This window comes from Tiliqua scincoides, chromosome 3 (assembly GCF_035046505.1).
Source record: "Tiliqua scincoides isolate rTilSci1 chromosome 3, rTilSci1.hap2, whole genome shotgun sequence".
Classification (NCBI taxonomy): domain Eukaryota; kingdom Metazoa; phylum Chordata; class Lepidosauria; order Squamata; family Scincidae; genus Tiliqua; species Tiliqua scincoides.
This window is the reverse complement of record NC_089823.1, coordinates 36,769,711-36,786,897: the sequence shown is the minus strand read 5'-3', so window position 1 is coordinate 36,786,897 and position 17,187 is coordinate 36,769,711. Positions and strand designations below refer to the sequence as shown.

General features: G+C 41.6%; 2 protein-coding genes across 3 annotated transcripts in view; one reads left to right on the top strand and one right to left on the bottom strand.

Moving 5' to 3' along the window:
- RPL24 (ribosomal protein L24) overlaps window positions 1–17,187 on the top strand; it is a 276,024-nt gene that overhangs the window by 208,307 nt on the left and 50,530 nt on the right. The window lies entirely within an intron of this gene.
- The window catches only part of NXPE3 (neurexophilin and PC-esterase domain family member 3), a 28,378-nt gene continuing 14,835 nt past the window's right edge, over window positions 3,645–17,187 (bottom strand). Inside the window, exons 3-7 of the mRNA XM_066620812.1 lie at window positions 16,297–16,519; window positions 14,571–15,322; window positions 11,880–11,953; window positions 8,007–8,213; window positions 3,645–5,760 (exon numbers count right to left, since the gene is read on the bottom strand). Of these exons, the coding sequence (XP_066476909.1) occupies window positions 5,159–5,760; window positions 8,007–8,213; window positions 11,880–11,953; window positions 14,571–15,322; window positions 16,297–16,389 (1,728 nt within the window). The 5' untranslated portion in view covers window positions 16,390–16,519 and the 3' untranslated portion in view covers window positions 3,645–5,158. The remainder of the gene's footprint in view (window positions 5,761–8,006; window positions 8,214–11,879; window positions 11,954–14,570; window positions 15,323–16,296; window positions 16,520–17,187) is intronic.

The following is a 17,187-nucleotide window of genomic DNA, read 5'->3' as shown; positions in this document are numbered from 1 at the left end:
TATTACCTCGTGGTGGGTTTTATTTTTCTTTAAAATTACAAACCATATGGTATATCAAATTACAGTATGAAGGACCAAGCTAGAGAGGTTGTTGTGAGAATCTACCATCTAGTGGCGAATTTAAGACATTTCAGGCATGTTCAGCACATCCATGTGGTTGTCGGTGATGCCTCTAGAATGTCCTGGAAGGCTTTCCTTCCACTATTCCATTGTTACAGCCTTGCTTTTATGTACATTTTCTTTTCTACTTGAGCTGTGCATGCTAAGGCATGATCTTCACATTGAATCAGGGCTGGATTTATGCACAAGCTAAGTAAGCAACAGCTTAGCACCTTGCATTATGAGCAACCTCTGAATAAAAACATTTCAAGTTGTACATAATCTAATGGAAGAAGTAAAGTCATGTCTTAAGTGCTCAAATGATAAGCTGAATGGTTGTTACATATGCTAATTTATATATGCTAATTTATAAATCATAAAGATAGCTACTATATTTTAGCTTGAATTAACCTCATAATGCATAGTGCATCTACAAAGGCTTAGTTAAAATTATTTATGCTTAATGGGTTTTTCATGGTACTTTTACCTTTTAATACAGGCAAATAGAAAACTTTAATGTCCTTTCAGTTAGAATTAGGCACTTTTTTGTAATGTAATGGGACAGGGTTTTTACGGCTTGATGTAGTTTAGGAGCCCCAGCATGGTTAATCCAGCCCTCTGTTGAATGAGAGGGTAGAATGATGGTACAGTAAATGAACTGCTTCAGGCTACAAGCTAGAGGTACCATGTTTTAATGCTTCTCTGTGTGAAAACTCTCTGCAAATAGAAAAGTAGGACTTCACATCTAAACACACCTTTTAAACACATCTAGGCCAGATGCCATCACCACAACCTGTGGCAAGGAGCTCCACAGACTAATTACATGCTCTGAAAAGAAATATTTTCTTTTGTCTGTCCTAACTTTCCCAACACTCAATTTTAGTGGATGTCCCCTGCTTCTGGTGTTGTGTGAGAGGGAAACTCTATCCATCTCCTGCGTAATTTTGTATGTAGGATAGCATTCAAACTTGTGATCCTTCATTTGCAGCATGATCTGATTCTGCCACCACAGAACTCTGCTGCTGGATTCCTACCATATTTGCTGCATGTCTAATAGAGGCTGGATGACACACACTTGCCGAATAGAATACATGTACGAAAGGTGTAACAAATATCACAAACCAGGCAGAAGAAAGATGTATTTGGACATGAATGAACATCACCTTTCGTGCCAAGGAGTGGAGATCAGCAGCAAGACAAAGACAAAAAAGCATTAAAAAGGCAAATTCTAAGACAAATGACAGCACTGCTAGAAAGTACATGAGTGTTCACCTCCTCTTGTATTACATCAGCTCAGGGTTCAATCCTGTCCAACTTTCCAGCACTGATACAGCCATGCAGACCGTGTGTGCTGCACTCTGCAGTGGGGAGGGCAGAGACCTCCTCAAGGTAAAAGAATGTTTGGAGCTGTATTGGCACTGGAAAGTTGGATAGGATTGGGACCCCCCCCCAAGACCAGAGCATTCAACTTGTTGGTTGTAAAATGGGACCAACTTGTTGGTTATAAAATGGGTTGTGATTGGATTGTTACGTTTTATTTGTGACATGTTTGTCATACACTTTTCCTCTCTTGTTGGAAACCCTTGAAGCAGCAGACCAACGTTTTAAAAATAAGTTAACTACTTGGGGCTGGGGTGTTCTGCACTCTGGTAGTCAATGGACAGGTGGTGTTTATAACTAGGTGTGTCCTTTCCAATACGAAGCAGTTAGCAACCTTGGCAACCAACAACATTGTACATTGATGGTAAGGTGAAGGACAAGATGTTTATCTGTACCTATAGTTATCTGAGTGGTCTCTGTGTAGACACACATATTGGAATTCTGTGCACTTACTGAGCTGACCCCAGCATTTTGTTGAGCTGTGCCCCATTCTTGAATGAGGGGAATTTCCTGTATACCATGTGCATTGAGGGTGGGAAGAATGCCCAATCTCTCACCTTCTTTGAAGACCACCTCTAAATTCAAACTGTAGTATTTGAGAAGCACAATCCTAGCCATGTCTGCTCCCAGATACAGCTTTAGTAAGGCAGATGCTGATTAGAAACATCCTTGCCTTTTCAGGGTCATTAGAAGCAGATTAAAAAACCTGTTAGCTGCCCAGTAAGAAATAGTTCTATGAACGTACAAAGAAAATGTTCTCCTAATGTCCAGTGAGTGTAGAGTTCCCTCTCCCACTGAAGCTGGGTTTTGAAAGAAAACTGGCAGTGTCAGTAGTGTAGCTAGAGCAGTGCAAAATGGTAAGTATTGCAGGCTCCCAACAGCTGCATGTTGCTGTTGCTGCCTGAATGGCTCCAAGGACGAGTGGGAGGGGCTACTTACACTTATTTTTGGGAGCCTGCAATATTTTGCACCACTCTAGCTATACTACTGGGCAGTGTTAAATCTTGATTAAAGTGGAAAGTTGAGACCACCTTAAGTAAAAAGATAATGTTTGGTCTCAACATTTTCTCAGGTTGAAATCTGATAACTTAAGAGGTTGGACTAGATGACCTATTAGGTCCCTTCTAACTCTATGATTCTATAACATAGAGCGAACAATTCACTGTCCTTCCATACTGAAGTAACAGCTACTGGAAACACCAACTTATATGTAAGTAGGTATAGATCGACAGTAGCCATAGGTCAAATGGCTTGCCCATATGTTGGGAGATCAAAGGCAACCTCCATGATGACGCTGCAAGTTTGGCTGGTGGATCCCATTCAGATTCTTGAAAAACATTCTGACCAGTGGGTGCTAGAAAACAGGTACACTGTCTTCTACTGGGTGGAAAGCAGAGATGGCAGCAAAACAAATTCTCAGTGATGAGATAGCCAAATCTGTCAACTTGTATACTGTCCTTGATAGAGGCATCCTTGCTTAAAAGTTGTTAGTTGCCATCTAGGCACAGAAATGTTTCCAGTTTGCTGAACACGTCTTGTAGGTTGAGGATTTCATCAAATGTCCTTTAGCTCCCCCTCACTAAGGTTGGATTGTCCATGCCATAAGCTTCATTCATGGTATAGTGTAGTATTTGACCTTGGTTCTGAGACAGGGGCTTCAGGCAAGAGGAGAGTGAAGATACTCACCCTGTGCCATCCTGAGCAGAGTCCCAAACCAGATCTGCTCTGGCCACCATAGTGATCAGGATGCATTTGGAGCTGAACCGATCTTGTTGATAACCTTAGTGATATGCGCAAAGGGGAAAAATGCATCTAGTCCAGTCCTGGGAGACTAGAATTGCTTCCTCCATGTGCCTGGCTCAACTGCAAAACCTCTAGCCATTGGTATTGTTGCTGGCAACAAGCAGATTCCCCCACTAGGGACCCCCATGATGAATTGTAAAATGGAAAACATTAATGCTGAGGTTGTTCACAGGTTGGATATTCCTATTATTGTTCAGAAGAAACCAGTGTATTTCAATGGTTATGCTCCATTTGTTTTAGTATGCCTGTTATGTCTTCAGTATGAATCATTGGCCTTCTTTCCTTATTGATATCTTGTCCATTTATTGCAGACTATCAGTCCTCAAGGCAAGGACCATGTCACATCGGTATTCAATGTTAAATGGGAATAAATGTAGTAGCATCTACTATAGCAGAAAACATTATGCAATATGTCTTTTAGATTTATTTTTCTTAAAAAATTTAAATCAGTAACTAAAAACCAGTACCGCTTCTTTCAATCTTCAATGTGATCTAAGGATTCCTTTTTCAGCTACCAGCAACTTAAAAAAAAAATGAAGGTTCTTGAGCCATCTTTTCCATACTTCACAGGCTGGCTACTAAGAAGCACCCTGAGTCTATGTACATAGAATAAACTAATTCATAAATACTTAGACAATTATTAGTGACAGTGTTCTCCCTTAGAAATATCAAATTACTTATGAGGTAAGACCATTTAAATATGTTACTTAACATAGTAAATAATTCCCACTGTTAGTAAAGTGGCCAACCCACATGTTGAAAAAAAAAACAGAGAAAGAAAGGTTCAAAGGTGTCCCTCCAGATACAAGAATTCCCTGGGGCATGCAGAAAGATCTTGCTTTTTTGGCAGGTACAAACTGGTGGGGAAGGAAGGTTGCACATGTCCACTGCCCTCATGCTGGTCAGCTATGTTGGCAAGAACTCTCACCCACCAGAGTTGGGAATTAGCAGGTGGCACATGTTCCAAGTCTCCATTACCTACCCAAAGAATCCTTTAAGCTGCAAGGAGATATGCTCTCCCCTCCATTTAAAGCGTCCCAGGACAAATATCATGTGCATATTCAAGGGCAGAAGTGGACCACCTGCACAGCATTGCTTTCAATAAATTACACACTCAGATGTGCAATACACCTTCAGATAAAAGAGGGGATCCAATTTATGTCACCCAGAGCTTCTTGGTGGAAGGACAGGGTATAACATATTAATAATAATGTAAACCCATTTGGGGAGGGGCATAGCTCAGTGACAGAGCACATATGCTGAATGCTGAACACCCCAGATTCAATCTTCAGGGTTTCCAATTTAAAAAAAAAATCTTGGTTCGGAGGTCTGGCAAAGACTCTTGCCCAACAGTTTGGAACACTGCTGTCACCCAGACAATACTGAGCAAGATTTACTTATCTGTTAATTTTTATACTGCTTGACTTGCATGCGTTTAATGCTCATCCCTGTTGGGATGCACTCTGAACTGAAAGCAGGACAGAGAGGCAACATCCACACTGACATGTACAAACTGGCATAGAAATATGGCTTTTAAAAAAATCCACACCCATGTTATAAACGTTTTATTTTAGAATATTGGTTAGCCACCCTTTAGCCAAACCTGTTGTGTTGGCAACCTTCAGTCTCGAAAGACTATGGTATTGTGCTCTGAAACCTTCAGTCTCGAAAGACTATGGTATCGCACCCTAGCCAAACCTAGGGCACCAAAAATTTTGAAATAAAACAAATTACAGTATCAAAACAATAAGCAAATATGAATTTGCATGCTACAGTGCAGGCGGGGCAGATTGGATGCGGGACACAGGCACCTCAATTCAGCAAAGGATTCATGGTAGAAAGAACTAGTGCAGACATGATATTAAAGAGATGAACTCTATAATAACACAGACCACATTTGGTTATGAATTCCTCTCAATAGACTGTAGTGTGCTTCCAGTGGACACAAAAATGACAAGAAAGCATCTAACTGATTTTTGACAATAACATCTTCCGGGTGTAATTTGTGAGGTAAATGGTGCGCCAGTGACATCTCCCAAGCGTCCACAAAATGCACCCCAGTTCCTGAGAACATCTTCCTCATGATTGTATCCAGCTGATAGGAATACCAGTCACTGTTGAAAAGACTAACCTCTGGCCCAAGCTCCTGAACATTGGCTGTTCTGATAACTACCAGAGTTTTGGGACTCCGATCTAACAAGCGAACAACTGACCTGCGAATGTTCCTCAGCCTCCTGATATATACTTCTACAGGGAAAGTGCTGAAGTGAGACCAGATAGTTATGGCTATTACAGTATTCCTCCCACCTACAATTCGGTTCAGTTCATTGGCAATGTAGTGCAATCCGCTATTAAAAACAGTGGAAAAACGAATGGGGGGCCCATGACAGTGGAACTGTAACAGGATGTTGTGCTTGGGGTCCACCGACATGAAAGGACCAACATTTTTAGGACTTCCAAGGTTCATTTCCACAAGATCTGAAACACAAAAGAATGCAAATAACGATGTAGTCAGTGAGTCACTATCTGTAAAGAAGCATTATTCCCTCATGTTCATTGACCTACCCAAATAGGTGATCCATCATCAGAATTGTTAATGTGGTACCAAGGGTCCGATCCTATCTAACTTGAAGCCCCAAGGTAAGGGAATAAATGTTCCTGTACCTTGAGGAGGCCTCCATGATTGCCCAATGGCACAGTGGAATTGGCTCTGGAAAACTGGCTAGGATTGGGCCCTAAGCCTTTTTATCTTGGACTGCTCTCTCTGCTCCTGATATTCAATCTGCACTCAAATCATGCAAATTTTGCCCCACTGAAAATATTCACCCCTTTCTTCTCATTTGGTTGGCTAGACCAGGGGTGTCCAAAGTTTTTGGCAGGAGGGCCACATAGTCTCCCTGACATTGTGTTGGGGGCCGGGGGAAAAAATAATTAATTTACATTTAAAATTTGAATAAATTCACATAAGTTTACATAAATGAATATATTAAAGATGAACTTATATGAATGAATGAAGGTCTTGCAATAGCTCAAGGCCTATAAAAGGCCTTGCACAAAGCAAGGGTGGCCTTTCCTTTGCTGCCGCTACTGCATCACAGACGTGAGACAACATCCCACAGCAAACATGAAAGGTCAAAAGTAGCTCTCACGCTGAGAGCAGTTGCATTGGGCCAATGCGGGCTCCAACAAATCTCCAGAGGGCCAGAGGCTCATTGGAGACTGGGGACTCCCTGAGGGCCGCATTGAGAGACCTCGAGGGCCACAAGTGGCCCCAGGGCCAGGGTTTGGGCACCCCTGAGCTAGACCTTTGATTTGTGAACTGGTCATCTCTCACACTGACTACTACAATCTTCTTCTCTATGGTCTTTCATGCCATATCCAAGTTTTTGGATATCCTCAAAATCCAACAATGGATTCCAATCCTTTCCCTTATGTTGAACAACTCCTTGTCCTTATCTTTAGGATTCTCGCTAATCTTGTCACTCCAACCTACATTTTCTTGCTGCCTCTTATGCTTATCTAGAATATCTACATAAGGTTACCACTCTTTCAAATTCTTCCTCAAAGCTAACATCTTCCATAAAGCCTTTGGCTTAACTCTCTTATTCTTCACCACCAAGAATGTATATTTGCACATTTCCATCTTTTCATTCTTGCTTCTCCCTTTTTTCTCTTCATCCTCCACTACAAAAATTTAGAGCAGGAGAGCCAGGGACAATGTACTTGCTGGGAACAACCATCTGTATGAGTGGAGGCAGAAAGGTCCTGAGACAAGTCATTTGATGGCAGAATGTTTACTTCCCTTGAAAATTCTCTGATGTTTCTACTTAGGACGACCTCTGAAATTTGCTTCAAGTTTCACTTTTTCAAAATGTTCACATCAACCGCAGGCTGAAGCTTGAAATAGCAATTTTGGGGCATGTGAAAATGTCCTTTTTAAACATCCCTGGTAGTGCAGCACTTTTCCTGCTTGCTAGGGAAAGAGGCATTTTAAGGTGGTCGTCTTATTTTAATGAGAGACGAGCAATTATCCCAATTCAACCCAGCATTGTATCTTTTCCAGTGGACATTTGTTGTAGCTTCTTCTGCATCTTTTTTCTATACTGTGAGTCCTCGTATATAATTATTTTGCTCTGTAGTCCTTTTTGTGAGTTTTTTTATTTTTGGCTAAAAAGTGGTATGTAAGTTATCTTAAAAATAATAGTTATTATAAATGATGCAAATGAAGTGACAAATCAGTTTTTCCAAATCTCAATCTTTTGTATCTGTTCCAAATTCCAGTAATTTAGGATTCTATAGACCAAAGGCACTTCAGTTACAAAATCAAAACCAAAATCCCACAACTTTACATTCCAAATCTGTCTTTAGACAGGTCCAGTACTGAAACTGAAAATAGAAAAGAACTAAAACCAGAGATATTTTTTTTAATGGAGGTTGAATATTCAAGGAAAAAAGGCTGTATAACTCATGACTCCCCAACCACCCCCACCCCTGCAAAGGCCACCCCAAAGGCTACAATCCTTGCAAATTTTGCTAACTGGGAATCAGCACTACAGTGCAACATTAAACAGTTAACTGAATTTGTTATATTTCAAGCAGCACCTTGTTACATTTGGAGAGCTTCTACTTTTGTTGACTTAGAATACACGCCACACAGCTGGAGTACTTTTGTACTAGCATGATTAAAATGTAAATGCAAGGCAAAAAAAGATATTTATATTAACCTGGAATAAATGCAGTAAGATACTCAAACCACTGCCTGATTGTAGAATCTCCAAACAAATAGATAAGTTTTCCCTGTAAGCATTCAGTAATATCTGATGACTTGTTAAAATGTCGAATCCACTGCGTTCTTGATTGCCATTCATCTTGATAATAATAACCCGAAGGAAATGCATTTGTGCTTTGAGATCTTTCCAGATTGTCCATCTCTGAAAGTGATGGTTTTGAATAATTAATTACAAACAAAATCTATGCATTACAATCACAGAAGTAATAATTCCTGTAAATCAGAACTATTATACAAGCTAAGGCACAGACTTCAAAACCAAAAAGTTAAATGTAATGAGTGTAAGAGCTTCTAAGTTTCCATATTTTAGAAAGCAATTAATAAAATGTGTTTAAATGTGACAGGCAAATCCTTTGTCTGCCTGTGAATTCTCCTAACAACTTTAGAGACTAAAAGCTTTTCCAGACAATCTTTTATGCAATTGTGTGTGATAAATGTGAAATTATAATTCAGTTGTCATAGAAACTCCAGATATCATTCCTCAAGCAAGCATCTTTGTTGTGGGTGACCATATTTTTCCAGCACTCAAAACATAATGAACAGAAACCAACAAAGCATGCTGAATGCTCTGCTGTGGTCAGTGTTTGGTTGCTAGGACAATTTGACAACTTCTTCTTCCCTGTATGCCTCCTGCAATAGCTTAGATCAGTAGTTCCCAAACTTTTTTGACTGGTGGCTGCCTTGACCTACTGGCCCATTGGCCACAGCTCCCAACCAGGGTTACAATCCTATACATTGTATAGGGAGGCGGGTTTTTCACAAGGATTCAGCAAATTCTGAAAATGTGTTACTTTCAGTACCCCCACCCCATTCTCGTTGAGACAAATCCATGTCCGTTTTATACGTTGATAAAAAATCTGTGGATAAATAGGCTGCACCTGTATTTGTGTAATTGTATAATTAGAATGTTGGTATTTATAATAATCATTAGCAGTATTTGTACAATTTGAGTGTTTAAACTGCTTCATGTGAATTATATTGTAGTAATCCTTACAATATATTTGTAAGAAGAGTATTATTTTTCCCATATTGCAGATGGGGAAGCTGAGGATGAAAAGGCATGACTTGCCTTAGGTCATCTGGTAAACTCATGACAGAAGGAAAATTCAAACCAGGAGAGTTCTGGTTTGCAGCTCTGTTTCTTAGCTGTGACACTGTTTGATATGTTAACTTTTGACATTTCACTCTGATGCAACAAAGAGGCTGAATGTATGACCTTAGAAGTCCTTAGTTCAAATCATACCTCATCCATGAACTTAGATGGATTTGAAAAGCCGCTATTCTTTCAACCTCCTCATGTCTCCCTTTGCAATATCAGATTAATGATATTGGCCTACATTAGAGCGTTGTTGTAAGGATTACTGAGAAGCACTTTGAGCACCCTGAAGGGCAACAGAACTGTCAAATATAATACAGTAATGAAGTTTTTCCATGACAGCTGATCAGTGATAATTCGCCATGCTCAGGTCCTGTGCTCATGTTACATTTTTAAGATGGCAAGGTAAGTACTTGTACAGCATTCTTGGTATGGTTTTTTTATGCCACATCACAATCTCACAATCAATTTTTTCCCCTTCCATTTACAACTCCCTTTTTCTCACCAAGCCTGTGATTTTCCTCTCTGGCCACCAGGAGGAGTTTGTACTGATTTTCACAATAACAAGGGAACAGAGTTACAAGGGGAGGGGATCTACTGGTACTCTAGACTAGTTCTCAAATTTTTGGCACTGGGACCCACTTTTTAAGAGTGACAATCTGTTTGGGACCCACCAGAAGTGATGTCATGACATCAAGCAAATTAAAATAATTATAAATAATTAAGTAAAACAATTAAATAAGGGGACGCCAGCCCTGTTCCACCAAGTGAATTTTCTCTGTAGCCTGCCTGCAATAACACCTTCTACAGAAAATCAGTAAGATTTTCAGCCCTAACCAGTGCCGAGTTCAATTTAAGTTCTTCTATTTAAGCCATGCCACTATCAGAACCCACCTACCTTTACGAGTCTAAAAAAGAAAACAAAATCACCTTACCAGCTCAAGCCTCTGTTTTATTCTTTTTATGCGATTATTATTTTACTGCCTTCTGCAGCATTTGTCGAGTTCCACTTTCATCAGATCGGGACCATTCTGATGGCCTTGCATTCCTGTTCACCTGCCTTGACCACAAGCCAAGGCACTGTTGCTTGCTCGCAAATAAAAGCGAATGTGCAGCTTAGCTCTGCTTTCCCTAGGGCTCAATACATTCATCAGCTTGAATACCTGGGGAGGGACTTCCTTCTTGGAAGGAAGAAATACCTTGAAGGAGGGACTTCATTCTTGGGTGTTTTTGAGGGCTGCATTCACCAGATTGGGACCATTCTGATGGCACTGGATTCCTCTCAGCCTGCCCTTTCCAATGGACTACGGCAAGTTTGCCTACCCATGAGTAAACACATGATATGGCTCAGTATCCCTTTCCATAGGGCTCCATGCATTTGCCTTTTCAGTTATCAGCTAAAGCTTTGCAATCCACCAACAGCTCAAGACTCACCAAGTAGGTCATGACCCACAGTTTGAGAAACACTGCTCTAGACCAGGGGTGTCAAACTCGTTTCATACAGAGAGCCGAAGTTAGTATTCAGGGCGCCTGCTGGGGGCCGGAAGTGACGTTATTAAGCAGAAAGTGACATCATTAAGCAACTGATGGCCAGAAATCAGCACTTTGTTCTCACAAAGAAATTCATTAGCTGCAAATGACAGAATACGCAAATCTTGATCATATTTCATGATATGGGAAAGCCCAATTTTTATATGGGTTGCCATGTCAGCAGTAACACCTCAGCATTGTTCAGTAGCTGAGAGTCTGAGGGCCAGACAGAAAGCTTCCAGGGGCCGCATCCGGCCCCCAGGCCTTATGTTTGACACTCCTGCTCTAGACTAACAACCCATTTGCCAGGAGAATGAATAGCCATGAGTTGCTTTAAAAAAAATGTGTCTGAAAACACACATCAAGAGAAAACATGTAAGTTGAAAAGCAAAGATTTTTCAAACTTTAGGACTTGCATGGCTACACTCCAAATTGCAATGTGGTTTGGGATTTGTAAGCCGCCTTGGGCATTTGCTTTGGCATGGAAATGGCAGGATATAAATCTTTTAAATCAGGGGTGCTCAAACTTTCAACTTTAGGGGTGCTGGACCTTTAACAAGTGTATAGAAGAGAGAATTTTAGCAGGTGCAACTTGTCATCCCACAGATGACAAGCTGCACCTGCTGAAATTATCTCTCCTACACAATTTTAAAGGTCCAGGGTCCCTAAAGTTGAAAGTTTGAGCACCCCTGTTTTAAATAACTAAGGGCACAAGCCTAACCAGGTCTACTTAGAAGTAGGTCCTATTTTGTTCAATGGGGCTTACTCTCAGGAAAGTGTGGTTAGGATTGCAGCCCAAGGCCCAAATCCTAACCAACTTTCCAGTACTGGCATAGCTGTGCCAATGGGACAAGTGTTGTATCCTGCAGTTGGGTGGCACTCATAGAGGCCTCCTCAAAGTAAGTGAATGGTAGTTTCCTTACCTAGGATCTGCACTGCCCTTATGTCAGTGCTGGAAAGTGGGTTAGGATTGCACCCTAAGTAATAAATAAAATGTGCAGACAAACAAGCATACCTAGCCACCTTAAAAATGTTTTGTGAGCAATGGGGCCTTAGTAGAGGCTACTTGATAAATGGATTCATTCTGTGATCAACACAACCAAGTGAACTTGCCCTAAGTTTTCACTGATTAAATCTAACATGTGCACAAGGCCTTACAAGGTTTTCAAATGTTTACTTTACCTGCTGGCTCCAAGGGCCTTACAATGACTGTATCAGGGCCGCTAGAGGATATTGGCACTTTGATATTCACATCGCTAGACAGAGATGAAAACAAAATGCAGTGTTAAAACACTCACATTTTTCACAAGATTCCTAAAAGTATCATATTTTGAAGGATGAGGAATGTAGAAGATTTGGGGGGGGGGGCCTGTGGCTCAGAGACAAAGCACCTGCTCTGCATCCAGAAGGCCCCATGTTCACACTCTGGTCAGTCCTGCAGTCCTGTCGAGTCAGTATTAACAATACTGAGTAAGATGGACCAAAACTCTGACTCAGTAAAAATCAGCTTCCTGCTGGGAGGGGGGGGGATTTAGAGCCCACACCCGCACTTAGAGGTTGAAGACTGGGGATACTGTATGCCTGCACTAATCATAGCTGGGGTGTGTGTGTGTGTCTGTACTCAAGATTTATGCTGAGATGTTTACAAAGAGAAGATGATTTGAATGCATAGTATAGTTAATTGGAATAGTTAATTCTGCTCCCTTAAATGAACATATTACTGTATCAACTATGATCAAGTGTATACATGTACTAGTAACAGCAGCAGCAGCAGCAGCACCACCACCAAGAAGCCCAAATGCAAGAGGCCCCTGAAGACAAAGATTTGACACTGAAATGCCATCTTTTAGGGTCAAATTACACATACATTAAATGCAAAATCTTAAATAGTTGCTGTAGGAGAGCCAGTTGGGATTGCAATGCATAGGGAACGGGTATTAACCTTTTTGTGATGCACTGAGGTGCCAATGAAAACCCAAAACTGCACTAGCCCCAAGAGTGAAATCTCCACTGGCACCAACAGAGCCTTCCCTCACAGAACAAAGGGCATGACTTCCGTTGGGATCACATTACAGTGTGAAATGACTAAATACTGTCCCTCTTGTGTTCTACAGTCCCAGTCCTGATCCACCCCTGCCCACACAACTGTTTAAGTTGAAAAATAAATGCAGGGCTAAGTACAATATGTCATTTAGTTCACCCTTAGACTGACAAATAGAACTAAAGACCAAACGGGACATTATTTAAAGTTAAAAGCTATCTCTTAAGATTTGTGTTTAAAAGCACAAACTGGTCCTTTTAACCCAGTTTAACCCTTTTAACAGTTTCAGCATGGGAGCACAGTAGCCCATGGCAAGGACTTAATGCAGTGGTATTCAAACTGGGGCATCACGATGCCCCAGCCTGAAGGCCGTGGCCTCTGCCCCCTTAAGGGGCAGGGGGAAGGCAGCAAGGGGGCTGCAGGGACTGGGATGTGCTCACCAGACCCTGCAGCAGCCTTCCTGGGGTGCGGGGAGCTCAATGTGAGCATCTGCAGGGCTCCCCAGCCTTCCAAAAGTGAAAGTGGAGCAATCATGCTCCACCTTTGCAAAACCGGAATTGGAACGCGATTACTCCACTTTCACTTTTAGAAGCCTGGGGAGCCCTGCAGATGCTCACATTGAGCTCCCCGCACCCCAGGAAGGCTGCTGCAGGGACTGGGGAGTACATCTCAATCCCTGCAGCCCCCCTTAGCAATGCAATCCTGGGGATAGCACTGCTGCCTTCCCCCCCCCTCCCGCACCCACCACCTCCCTCCCCTCCCCTGCAAGGACTTACTGCAGTTTCCAAACTCCCAGAGAGTTTGAAAACTACAGGTTTAATGTGTTCCCTCTCTTCTGTTTTTGCAGCAAAAAAAAAAAAATCAAACTCTCCCTCCCCCCCCCCCAGCAGCAGTCTATCCACAAAGTGATCATTTCCACAAATTACTGTTTTGTTTGGGTAATTTGTTGGGTTAAAAAAAGTTGAGGGGGAAAGCATTAAGCCTGCTTTCACAACTTGCCATGTTCCCATCCTGGACTAGGCCTCCCTATAACTGTTCAGGAACTGTTCACTTCCTGCTTTCAATCTCACTTCGAATACTGCAAACAGTTCTGGCCTCCATGTTTTAAGAAGGACCTTGATAAGCTGGAGTGGGTTCAGAGGATAGCAAGGAGTCTAGAAATTAACCCAGATGAAGAACAGTTAAAGCAACTTGGTACGTCTAGTCTGGAGACAGGATAGCCATCTTCAAGTATGTCAAAGGTTGTCACATATAAGAACGAGCTGACTTAGGGCCCAATCCTATCCAACTTTCCAGTGCTGATGCAGCTAGGCCAATGGGGCATACATGGCATCCTGCAGTGTAGAAGCAATCACATAGGCCTCCTCAAGGAAAGGGAATGTTTATTTTCTTGCCTCGAGGTTGCATCGGTGCTGGAACGTTGGATAGGATCAGGCCCTTACTCTCCGAGGCTCCTGAGGGTAGGACCAGAACCAATAGGTTAAAACTAGAAGGAAGTAGATGTAGCTAGACATGAAGTAGCATTTTCTAACTATAAGAGCTGTTCAGTACCTACTGTTCAGTACCTAAACAGTCTGTCTCATATGGTTGTGGCTTCCCCTCATTGGAAGTTTTCAAATAGAGGCTGGATGATCACCTGTCAGGAATATTGTACAATTGTCTGCACTGAGCAAGGGGCTGGACTAGATTACTTCCAAGGTCCCTTCCATCTCTAACACCCAATGATTCTAGAAACATCTCATAGAGATGGATTTAAAGTAACATCTAGTTTGGCCCACAACCAACCAAAACAGAATGAGTGATATGAAAACACAGTACAAGGCAAAAGGTACCTTTGGAAGAAGTGGCTCTCCTCCAAGGTCAAAAGGCCCTTTTGATAGCCCCCTTTGTAATGGTTGATCCTGGCAGCACAGGAGAGCTTACTTGGTTTGTAGCAAAACCATGGCTCACCAGTGTAGAGATCTGTAAAGTTGCAGACTGGGGTATCTCCAGGCAAACACACATTGCACACAGTGGTTTCTGAAATCCCCCCTGATTTGAATAGGCTTTTAAAGTAGACCCTGTCTGGCCTTTCTTCTCGTAAACGATGAAGGAGTTGGATCCCTTCACTTGGGTGGACCAAAGTGACAGATACCATGACTTCCCCCGGCCAGAGCAAAGTAAAAAAAATTTTGTAAGATCCATTCTGATAATCTACAACTCTTCCAGTGGCTCCAGCTTTCAAATGAGCAGAGTGGATTCTTGCTTGAAAGTAGTCTCCACCATATTGCTTTGGTCGACCTTCATAATCCTTTACGTGGATCAACACCTCCAGCTGATCACCAACCTTGAAACGTGTGTGAGTGTTTAAGATCATGAAGTTGCTATGGGAAGGGTCAGTGCTTTGCACAAACGGGATTTTCTCCTGTGGGGGTTTGGGCCATTGTATAGCAGCAAATAAGGATTCCTCTTCCCTCTGTTCTCTCTTGGACAACACTTGGTGCTCATAGCCACAGTACAGTTTTCTGGGTATTTTAGTGACCTGTGAAGAAGGCTGCTGGTCATCATCTTCTATGAACCACTTTAAACCTGCATCATTGAGATTCTGAAAAAGAAGTTATTTAAAATAGGCCTATTAATCATAGAACCAGGTATGCAAATTTAAAGGTAAGATGTCTATTACACTGTAGAGATAAAAACAGAAGGGTCCCCTGAAAACTGCAAAACCAAAACTTTTAATTTTTTTTTTACTATAAATTCTATTTTTTAGAAATTATTTTCATTGTTTCTAATATGTAGGTCTATCACAATGAACAGAAGGTCAATCAGTAAATAAAGTCTACTTATGTATGGTTGGACAATGCGTACATAAATATAAGTGCTGTAAAGCTATGTAGTGATTCCTGGGGGGGGGGGTTATATAAAATAGACAATAAGTTCGGAATGCAAAAGCTGGCAGTTATGTGAAGGGGAGCCAGAAACCATGGACAGATGCATGCAGCCTCTGCAGGCTTCAGAAAGCCCTCTGAGGGCTTAAGAGGCTGAAGATCACGGATTTGATTATCCACAATTTTTGGTATCTGCGGAGGGTCTGAAAAAGGATCCCCAACAGATACCAAGGCCCCACCTGTACTGTACATATTCCATCTCTCTAGAGTAGTGCCAGTGTATAACAGAGTGACTTCATCTGTAAATGGGATTGGCCAGAAAATTGAATCAAATGCTGGCAGGAGGTTGAATATTAGATGTGATGGTAATCAAATAACCCTGGAACCTTGGGGACAGGCGTTTGCCAGTATCTGTGGTTTCAGCTATCAGTAGGGGGTTCCCAAATGGAACCTCTGCAGATAAGGAGCACACCTGTATGCCTTTTGTAGTCTATAAGAGCAAAAAGCATGGAGCAATGTACATATAGCTGCAAAACCCAGTCCATAAGAAATGTAATTTATTTAAAAAGAGCAAAATGTAATTTATTTAAATTAAAATGTAATTTACAGCAATGCAGAATGAGAAAAGGATGTTGCTCAGTTCCCCCTTCTTGCCCTCCTGCCTCACACCAGAGACAGTTGAATGACTCACCCCCAACTGATAAAAGTTGTGGACTAAAGCCAGAATAGCTAGCACTGCCAGAACGAAGCACAAAATATGTAACTTGCAAAAATTGGTCCACATGTTCCCTTCATCTCTTTCATGCCCATGTCAGATGCTGCCATGTTGTCCATATTCCACAGGCACCAACGTCATTGTTACTCAGCGCCGCACAAGAAATTTCATCAGGAGATCTTTTCTGCATTGCATCGACCTGTGAATATATTTCAAATGTTTTGAGCCTATTTTAAAATACAGCTAAAGCTAAAACTGAGTTTAGCACTTGAGATTCAGGAACATTAGAAGCATATTCTGCCAAAAAATGTAGGTCAAGAAGAACAGATTCTAAAGGTGACCAGCCTCATTGTTTCAACTGTGACAGTGTTACGTGAAAATCCCCCTTTTTGCCTTTCAGCTGCGATTTTCTCCCGCTATACTTGGTTATGCTATTATGGACTACAATATCATGCAAGCTAAACTGTTCTCCCAGCATACAGGCCACATTTCCAGGACTTTGGTCAAGCCCTGGAAATGATCAAGCTCATTGTTGCACAACCCCCGCCCCCCCCTCATAGTCACACATTATGGGAGGAAGACTTGTCACTTAATCCAATCACCATTTAAGCATCTCCTACATTACTGTATGCAAACTTGAACTGCCTTCCATGATTTTGGTATTGAAATTCTGTTTCTGATTCATTGTATTATACCTACATTCTGTATTCTTGCCACACTTTCTTTGTTAAGTTCCCCTTTCTAGGAAGCCAGCCATCACCCCCTTATTGAATTTTGCTGATAACTGATACATATGAAAGCATTACTCCAAGCACCTAGCATTTAGTTAAGCAACCAGCAATCAAGATACCTTCCAGTTCAGTCTAT